The 10,945-nt window shown below is 38.8% G+C and overlaps 1 protein-coding gene across 1 annotated transcript in view; it reads left to right on the top strand.

The window, feature by feature from the left end:
* The first annotated feature begins 9,163 nt into the window (after window positions 1-9,163).
* sbk3 (SH3 domain binding kinase family, member 3) overlaps window positions 9,164-10,945 on the top strand; it is a 9,257-nt gene continuing 7,475 nt past the window's right edge. Inside the window, exon 1 of the mRNA XM_037676616.1 lies at window positions 9,164-9,169. Within this exon, the coding sequence (XP_037532544.1) occupies window positions 9,164-9,169 (6 nt within the window). The remainder of the gene's footprint in view (window positions 9,170-10,945) is intronic.

Raw genomic sequence — 10,945 nt, 5'->3', positions numbered from 1 at the left:
CTAACCGCAGCTGTCATTTAGAAGCTAACGCGTTAGCCACATAGCAAACAACTAATCGAAACTGTTGACTAGCAGAGTTTGCCACAGTGCTCTAGGAAGTCTAAAAATAATAATAATAGTCGTGAGGGAGATAGAAAATGTACGACTTCACACAAATAAGCCAGCCACTGAATGCTAAAGAGCTGCCCCCGTCATAACAGTAGTTCCAGACTAGATACGAAGGTTACCAGCCTGTTTTGACTAATAAAGAAATCACTTCCTGCTAGCTAGCTAGCTTCTGATGCTAGTTCTGGACTTTACGAGGACCGGACGGCGGAGGACGCGTCCTGCTCCAGGACGGCGGTGACTAGACTCGCTCAGAATGGCAAAACGCCACTAAATGTTGACAGCGTGACACGACAAACAGCTAAATGAGAAGAATACTGACCCTGTTGTAGCCTGGATGTACGAGGAGATGGCCGAATTTCCGGTTCCGTTCTCGCCTACAGGAAGAGCCGCACCCCCTGCTCGCTGTGTTTCCCTGCCATGGAAGGAGGACTCATGAATAATTAAGTGCCCCCCCACCACAACAAAATTCAAGTCCCGAAAGAAAAACATGCGCAAGATAACGTAATGAATCTTTATTGTTAGCTTCCATAAAACAGGAATGTGTTTAAGCTTTAAAGTCGCTCATATTCTATTTATTTATTGTTTATGTTTGTCTAGCAGACGATGCAAAATATGGAAGCCCATAAAAAAAAAAGACTCAATAAAAAATATGATATTATCGTAAAACCCCGACATAGTATGGAAAAATTATTTGAATCTATGTAAAAATCCTGACTTGTAATTTCTTATTCATTAGCAATGTTATTTATGTGCAATATACGTATTAAAGCACTTATTCTTACAAATACCTGCACTGTTATATTCTACCATGTTGTTGTTTACTATATTTGTTTTGGATCTTGTAAATATTATATTTATTTTTCACTTTTTGGTACTTTATTTTGTACCCTTATTGCATGCTTTAGTAATTCTTGTTTGTTTTGTTTGCTTGTGTTTAGCGAGTCGAATCGGTTCTTCTCCTCCTGAACATTTCATTGCACTGTTGACCCCGTGTTAACCTGCATGACAAATAAACAACATAAAATAACATATCTTATCATTTTGACAGCAGCTCATAATAATTGGGTACTGAGGCATAATTTCGAGAAAATATCTCATAAAGACGAGCTGTCAGGTCATATGTTTAACATAGTATTGCATAAATATGAGCTGTTAAGTCACAACTATGTAATATATGCTCAAAATTAGGCCTTAACACGCTGTCATAATTTTATAACATGTGCAATACTATGTAAAAATTATGACTGCGTCGTCTAAGTATGAACTATTTTTTATAAAAGTGGCAGAAATAGGCATCCTTAAAAATCATCCATCCTACATTAATGAGATAATAAACAAAGAAAAATGCGGACAGTTTTTAAAGTGTCATGTTTGCTGTTTTTAAGAAGAAATTCATAAAATATTTTGAGTAAAAAATGTTTTGTTTTATTCTTTAATAATGCTGTGAACTGGATATGATGTAGATAACTTTTGTAGTTTATTTAATATTAGGTTTTGATGTGATTTGTGGCCTTAAAATACTTTTACGTGCTCAGACAGACTGACAGACGGACAGACAGACGGACAGACAGACAGACAGACAGACAGACAGACGGACGGACGGACGGACGGACAGACAGACAGACAGACAGACAGACAGACAGACAGACAGACAGACAGACAGACGGACGGACGGACGGACGGACGGACGGACGGACGGACAGACAGACAGACAGACAGACAGACAGACAGACAGACAGACCTGAGTTGTTTCCTCTTTCCTGACATGCAGTAACACCAAGTATCCACCAGGGGGCGCCCGTATTCCTCGCCCTTCTGATGAACACACAGCAAACAGATTTTCTGTAGCCTGTCGAATGTAACATTATTAATCCATGTTGTAGATCAGAGCACCATGAACAGATGGCATGCACGTGTGTTACAAGTTCCCACTTTTGTTCTGCAACTCTTTATCCTTTTATCTTCAGCTCTTCTGTGAGACGAGACAGCTGCAGAAAACATTTATGCCTCGAGCAAACTGGAACTAAACGTTTGCTCAACTTTGAAAACACCAATCTCGTGAAAGTAAGCCAAAAATGTTGTCATGTATAACAAATATGTCACGCTGACAACTTTAGTTTTCCTGCTTTGTCACTGTAAAACTTGCAACAATTAATTCTCATTCTGACTGCACCACTTGTGGAAATGAAGTCACTGTTACTAAAGTTCACTATGTGTGATTTAACATTTGTATGCAAGCTAATAACAAGTTTGTCTTAAAGTATTTAACAATTAGTCAAGCAGAGAATGTGCTCCTCCTCCATATAAACTTTAAAAGTGTACATTCATAGTTTTGATCACTGGTTAATTCAAAGACGACTGTTAACTTTATTAAACATCTGGTTACGTAAGATCATGTTTATAGATGGTCTCATGTCCTTTTGACACTAACCACACCATCATCACTGGGAAACAATGGTTGTGATTTGAATTCAGTTTTACAAAAAATAACCATACAATAATACTATATACTGAAATTATACTAAATGCCCAAGGTTTATCAGTTGATTATAAGGATTTGCTAATTTTAGCACAACATTAAACATCTACATCTGAAATCAGAAAGTTTAAACAAAGTTTTAACAATTAAAGAGCTTTAATACTCAAGGCACCAGCAACACCAGGAAGCCAGGGGGGAAACACCGACCACCCCCTTACCCCATCTGTTTGTTGGCAAAATACTGCGTAAACTGCTAGATGGATTTTAATTTAAATCTCAGAACGTAATCACTGAACTTACATCTACATTTCATTAACTTTCGGAATCCACCTGATTCAAGATGGTCACCACAGCATACTGACATTAGCAAGCACATAATAGGTATAACTAATCAGTTTTACACATATTGAGCTAAAGCTTGGTATGGTAGTAGCTGAGAGTCATGCTCAACTTACACTCTTGTGCACTAACAGATACTGTCAAATCTTTGTTGCATGTGATATGCATTTTTTCCAAAGAATTGTTTGTTTGGCTGATCCCTTCGGCAGGGGTCACCACAGTGACCCTTGTGGCCCAGTGAGCCTGAGTGCAAACCTTCAGCCTCAGGATTACAAGATCGTGGCACGGACCACCGGGCTACCAACGAATGCTAGTTTCAGCTGTGGCTCAGTGGCTAGAACAGTCGTCCTCCAACGAGAGTGAAGAGTCCCGGGGCGAGACACTGAACCCCTCATTGCCTGTGAGGTATGAATGTGATCTATAAGGCACACTGGATTATAAGGCGCATTAAGTGAAACAAGTTCATTTTGACAGATTTTTGAGCGCTGTGTACCACATAAAATCAGTTCGAGGTCAGTAAGCACAACCAGAATTAATGCATGAGGCGCACCGGATTATAAGGCTCACTATCGATTTTTTGAGAAAATTAAAGGATTTTAAGTGCGTCTTATAGTCTGAAAAATACAGTATTCACATTAGCTTCATACAGATGTAGTAAAGTACGGTATGAATGGGTAAACGAGGACACAGAGTGTGTTGTAAAGCACATTTACCATTTAATAGACAAGCTTTAATAAATTGCTCTGTGCTCAGTAATATCTGCTGTAAAGTGAAAAACCAAAGTATGTCTAAATTAGAACGTGACTCCCCAACTCCCATATTTCCAACTGACAGCGTAGTAAAACTCCTGAAACTCAGCACAAAAACAGAAACTGTCCAGATGACCTGACTGAAAAATGTTGGATTGTATACCTGGATTATGGAGCATGGACTTTGTTGTTTTCAACCAGTTTGACACGACTGTCAACAAGGAAGAGGGCCGGCAATGGAGGAGGGGGCGTGACAAAGAGACCATCTTATCACCAGCAGAACTGGTTTGTTCCACTTTGGAGTAAGCTGTTGGGGGAAGAATCAGTTTTGTTGTGTGTTTCCTCGACTGATGAAGCCTTCTGGATCGAAGGCGAAACGTTTCAGCACAAAACAAGAAACTGTCCAGATGACCTGAATGAAAAATGTTGACTTTTATACCTGGATTATTGAGCATAGACTTTGTTCCTGAAACTCTGCAACAGCTTTCACGTTTTGTCCACATGTTTGACAATTTTCTGGGAGATGCCCATCTGATGCCTTTCGTTGAAATCTACACGTTGGAAAAATTCACATCGCATTATGTGAGTGAAAACGGTCTCCTTTTTAAATAGAAACAAAAGAGCACGCACAACATATTGTTTCACACAAGTGAAACAATCTGTGTAGCTCGTCTTGTGCAGCGTATATCTATAAGCCCCTCTTTGGCTCAACGCTCAGTGGGTTTTTATATATTCCGTACACGTGAGCGTCTCTGAGTCGAGATTCACAAATGGCCGCAGCTCTCTGGGGGCGAGCTGCGGGCCAGTTTTGGAGCAGAGACGCTGGTCGTCACAACAGGGGCTGAAAGACACCCCACCGGTGTGAGCGGGAGCGTGAATGTATGTACCGGAGCTGCTGTGGAAACCCGAGCAAAGACAGCCTGTTGTGATGGCAGCCAGTGTTTGTGTTGCATAATACACAGCCGTCAAGACAGTTGCAGTCACACCCTGCAGAATGCACGCACGCACTACGTGAACTCTGAAGAGGACGGAAAGAGGAGGAGGGTGTGAAAACTATGGTAGCTGCAGCAGAGGCCTGAGCTCCAGCTGGTGTCAACCAGGATTCAGAGGCCAGGATGAAGCTGGGTTTACAGCTTCAGCTGTTAGCTCGACGGCTTGTGATGATAGCTAATGAAACGCACATTAAGGGAGATTAGCGTGGACAAGGTTAATGAGGAATGAACGTGGAAGGTGAGAGAAGTTTCTGGAAAAATGGATGAAAACCTGAGAACAGATAAACATTTAACTCATCAGTGAGTTTGTTTCTGCAGCTTTAGCAAAATATCTCATGTGTGGATCCTAAAGAAAGTTATCATTGATTATACATCTACAGCTAATTAACTTTTGGCGTCAGCTCCATTATTTTATTTATTTTTATTTAGAAATGTATTCGTTTCATTAAAAACAAAATGACTATATACAATAGAAAACAATATATATATATATATATATATATATGCAATCAAAAAATAAAATGAAAGGCAGCAGAAGAAGAATAAATCTTATATCTGCCCCTTTTTCCCAGAATATATTCAAGCAAAAGTAATTTACAAAAAAACCAAAGCCAAATAAAAACAACATCAGCTCAAACAATTTGTATAAATACACATTATACGTTTCCATATTCCTTCAGAAAACTAACTTTTAACATTTTCTTAAATATGCACATAGATCTGGCAGTTTTAACATCATCCTTCAGACCATTCCACAAACAATCCTGTTCCCTGAATTATAATGGGCCGCTCCTTCAAACTGGTACGAAACCAACGCTTCACAAACATCTCTATCCCCTTGAGACAATAACCACTCTCCCTTTTAACACAATTTACTTGGATATTTGAAGGCAGTATGTTTTTGTGAGCCTTATACATAAACAGTAAAATATTATAATCAACCAAGTCATATAATTTTAATATCTTCAGTTGATAAAACAATGTATTTGATGGATGGCTATAATCGTTTCTAGTGATAATTCTCTTTTATGTAAAATAAAAATAGTATTTGTAATTGTTTTACATGCTTTCCCCCAGACTTCAATACAGTAAATTAAGTGTGAGACAATTATTGCATTATACAACATAAACAGTGCTTTATCATTGAGTAACTCTCTTACTTTGTACTGTACTGCAGTAGATTTAGCTGTTTTTGTTCTTAAATTATTTATGTGAGGTTTCCATGTCAGCTTTTCATCAATGATGACACCCAGAAACTTCACCTCACTGACTCTACAAATCTCAACACCATTTAAAATGGTCACCATAAATAAGCAAACTTACCAGCACAATAAAAAAAGGCTATAACTCAGCCAGTTTGACAAACGTTACACTCTTATTTAGTGTGGTAGTAGCCGAAGGTCATCACCAGCACATCCTTTGAGCACTAACTGACTGAAGGAGATCTGTTTTTACAGATTTGTCCTAAACTATTACAGTCAACTCTGTCTGTTAGCAAAATATCTCATGAACCACTGAATGGATTTTAATAAAGTTCATTGAAAATAATCTCTGAATATACATCTACAAATGTTCATAGTTTGGAGTCAAACCAATAAAAGATGGTTGCACAACCAAGTGATCTTTAAAAACACATACATAGCTGTAACCCAGTCAATTTTTTCAGATTCAGAGCTAAAGTTTCACCTAGTCGTAGCTGAAAGTCATCCCAACCACACACGCTAAAACATTTACACTGCACAAGATATTTGCCTGAAACTTTTGTTTTGACCATTGGTACCAACTCTGTTTGTCTGTTAGCAAAATATCGCACGAACCAGTGGACGGATTGTATTGAAACTTTTAGAAAGTAATTAGTAGACGTACTTCTACAAGTACTTAACTTTTGGAGTCCCACAAATTGAAGATGGCCACCACAGCTAATCAAAATGAACCATTGTAAAAGTGGCTCTGACTCAATCAATTTGATGACTGTTGAGCTTATATTTGGTGTGGTAGTAGCTGAGAGTCATTCCTCACACATACTTCAAGTACCTGTTGTGCAAGATCTTTACTTAAGACTTGAGCATCTTTTAAAATCAACACGTCACATTAGCAAAATATCTCAGAAACCATTGGACAGATTTTAATTATGTATATTTAAAAATGACTGACATTTGGAGTCAACCTAATTCAAGATGGCCACCACAGCTAATTTCCTTTGCCAACACAATAAAAAAAAAAGGCTGTAATAACTCAAAGAAGTTTACAGACAAAGAGATGTAGTTTTTGTAGTAGTAGCTGAGAGTCATCCTCTACACAAACTCCAAGGTGTCAGAAGATGTGGCTGTGGCAGCCATCTTGAACTAAAACCCTGGTATGAACGAAAGAGAGTGGTAATCATTCCTTAAAGGATAAAGGTGCATCAGTGGGACAATGCTAGAAACTCTGTTTTTCAACTGTAACAGGTGTAAGTGTTGTTAAAATTTAACGTCGTTAAAAGAAAACATTTAAAATATTTAAAAACCATCACAGTAGTTTTTTGTCTCTTCACAGACGGTAAAAATCTGCTATGAGCAATTTTTAAAACCAAACTGATTTCAGTTCAATTCCATCCATCCATCCATCCATCCATCCATCCATCCATCCATCCATCCATCCATCCATCCATCCATCCATCCATCCATCCATTATCTTTACCCGCTTGTTCCATTTTGGGTCACGGGGTCAATTCAATTCTGTTCAGTTTATTTATAAAGCACCAAGTCACAACAGAAGTCGTCACAGGTCACTGAATGGAAACATTCACATATATAAAAAAAAAACTATTTGTAAAAGTTATTGATCAGAGGAAGCCAGCAGATTGTGTTGCATCTTCACTTTGTCACAGTCTTTCATCCTGAGCAAGCACAAAGGCAACAGTGGAAAGAAAAAACTCCCTTTTAACAGGAAGAAACCTCCAGCAGAACCAGGCTCAGGACGAGCGGCCATCTGCTTCGACCAGCTGGGATTTGAGAGGGACAGGAAGGAGGAACAAACGAGCACAGAATGACAGGTCAACGTGTACTTTATATTAGAAGACAAACAAAAGAAAATCAATAATTACAAATACAAACAGAGTAGAGCACGTAAAGACAGCAGCAGAGCAGAGTGAGGAAATGTGGTCAATTTGTCCTCCAGCAGTCTAAGCCTATAGCAGCATAACTAAGGGATAGCTCAGGAAACCCAAGCTAGGATTTATCAAAACGTAAAGAAGCCTAATCTTAAAACTGGACAATGTGTCAGCCTCACGGACAGAAACTGGAAGCTGGTTCCACAAGAGAGGAGCCTGATCACTGAAAGATCTTCCTCCTGTTCTATGCTTGGAAACTCTAGGAACCGCAAGTAAACCTGCAGTCTGAGAGGGAAGTGCTTTGTATGTAATGATAAGATCTCCAATATAAGATGGAGCTAGGTTGTTGAGAGCTTTGTAGGTTAGAAGTAAGATTTTGAATTCAATTCTGAATTTGACAGGGAGCCAATGGAGAGAAGCTAAAACTGGAGAGATATGATCTCTCCCACTAACTCCATTTAAGACTCTGGCAGCAGCATTTTGGATTAACTGAAGATTTTTTTAAAGAAGTATTTGGACACCCAGTTAACAAACCATTGCAATAGTCCAGTCTAGATGTGACAAATGCATGAACCAGTTTTTCTCCATCATTTTTGGACAAGATGTTTCTAATCTTAGTGATATTACGCAGGTGGAGGAAAGCAGTTCTGGTAACGTTTTTTTAATGTGGGGGTTAAAAGACGTCCTAATAAAAAAAAATAAAAAAAATGGCACCAACATTTTTAACATTAGAACTGGAAGCCAGATTAATGCCATCCATAGGAATTAAAGGCTGCAAAGTTTATTCCTAAAATATCCGAAGAACATCTCGATGCTTGGTGTGACTCTGACGTTAGGACGCTCTGACGTGGAGGAAAAAGACCAACAAGGTTGAACAATGAAGAGGTTTTTATATTTAATCTAGTAATCCCAGTAATGATTCAGGGATTACGGATAAAACTCGTTGGCCTGCTCCCATCATTCCAGCATACCTGTTAATTAAGAGACGTAAAGAAGGGTGGGAGTGAGTGAGAACTGAGAGGAAGGACTGAAGAAGAGAACGTCCCCAGGCTGAAACGGTGGCATATTCACGGTGCTGTATATTGTAAGGGGGGGGGGGCACACTGTGGCAGTGAGGGGAGAGGTTTGAAATACCATGTAGCTCGTTCACGCATGTTTAGGGAGGAGAGAGCGAGTGTTGGCTCAGGAGTGGGAAAAGCGAGGGGGAGAGGGTTTGTTGTGTGTCTCCTGGGGAGACGCACACAGCCAATATCTCAGTTCCCAGTAACATTGATGAGGGTCTTCTATAAAGCTGCTGTATGCGTGATCGGACCCACAGACGAACGGCGTGTCTCCAGATCTGAACTGAGCAGAGGATGAGAAGAGCCGAGACAAACTGAGCAGAGATCATCCGACTGAAGCAACGATGACAGTGAGTGTTACACGCCGTTCATCTGCCACATGTACACGGTCATAAAAGGTCAAACAAACTCATTTCTACACACACGCCGTGCAAAACCTTTTAACTCTTTATGCTCCACTTTAAACCTTGGCTTTGTACTCATTTCCAATACTTGATCATCTTTAGAGGATTTTGTTTGTTTGTTTGTTAAACTCTGAATAAAAACCTGAGAGATGCACCATCCTTCAAAGGTTCAGCTACTATTAGACATATCAGCTAGGAGCTCATTGGAAACCACTTTTCTTGTGCTTGAATACAGTTTATTGTGTCAAACTGGGTTGTTTTTGGTATTTCATAAAGATGTAACAAAATACAAAAGGAGCAAATTGTGTTTTCTGTCAGGCTGCTTGTAACAAAGAGTCTAAATATCTTGTTTTAGGACAGATTTTTTTTTTTTTTTTTTAATGCAACATTGGCTCATTCTTTTTCATCTCGGTCTTTTAAAGCCTGAGTAATTCACAGATTAGATGGTTTTACAAACTAACAACATTTTTCTGAAAATAATCAGGATCTGAGCAGAAAATGTGGGAAAAAGCAGTCAGAGTTCAAAGAAATACTTTGAAAGTATGTCTGAACAAACATTGTTTGAGACTAATTTTAATCAAATGATAAAACCTGGATCTTTGGAAGCAAAATGTAAAGAAATAAGGATGTTTCTACTGCACCGTAGGCTCATTTATAACGACGTGCTGACAGTTTTATTCACTATAACACGTGTTTTTGCAGCTGCGTGATAACACGCACACTTAACATCCAGGCAGAGATCATAAACTGCAGGTTCGAGGCTCCATAACAAGCTGTCGAGAGGGTTTTCAACGTTAACTGCTGACTCGACTTCAAACACGCTGTTTGCTCGGAGTTTGTGTTGAAACCTTGCAGCACTCGATGCTCCGTGCAATAATAGAGGGTTAATAAAAAATCTGCTCAGCTTACGTGCTGCTGATACAACTTTTAGAAGATGATTCTGCACTTTTAGACCAACAACTAAACTGTGTTCACGTCAAAGCAAACAATTCCCCGGAGCATTAGAGAATATCTGGTTGGTTTATTTTAATCAACTTGTTCACAACAATCACATAAAATCGCTTCAAGGTCATTAAACGCAACCAGAATTAATACATAAGGTGCACCTGATTATAAGGCTCACTGTCGATTTTTGAAATGAATAAAGGATTTTAAGTGCAACTTATAGTCAGAAAAATATGGTAATAAGATTCAGGAACATTATACTAAACGTTTTGTGTCTATGGCTCCACATACATAACATATTAAAGTGTAACTTTTCCACCAAAATGTCTTTTATATCTGTATCAAAAACATGTTTTTTTATGGGTCTGACCTCTTTAGAGTCTAAAATTGATGCATTCTAACACCGTAAAGTAGGGGTGCACTGATTTATCGGCCACAATTTCCTTAATTTTGGGAAATCGGACGATACTTGCCCGAGAAACCGATTTTACTGATTTTTTTTTGAGTTTTAACAACAATTGTCTGAACTTCATTTATATTTCAGAGCACTACCTCAAGGCCAGTTAAAACAAGTTTGTATTGTTTCTAGGGTATTGTTCAAGGGTATGTTTTTCAATAAAACAATATTGGAAAATTGAAGGTGCATTGTGACTTTATAACACCTGACAGTGTCGTTTATAAAACAAAATCAGAATCGGCAGGTCAGACGTTTTAGAAATTGGTGATCGGCCAGAAAACTGCAATCAGTGCACCTCTATCGTAAAGGTCCCCCCCCCC

This window comes from Nematolebias whitei, chromosome 5 (genome assembly GCF_014905685.2).
Source record: "Nematolebias whitei isolate Nwh7 chromosome 5, NemWhi1, whole genome shotgun sequence".
Taxonomy (NCBI): Eukaryota; Metazoa; Chordata; class Actinopteri; order Cyprinodontiformes; family Rivulidae; genus Nematolebias; species Nematolebias whitei.
Note: the sequence above shows the minus strand (reverse complement) of the source record. Positions and strands in the feature narration are given on the sequence as shown.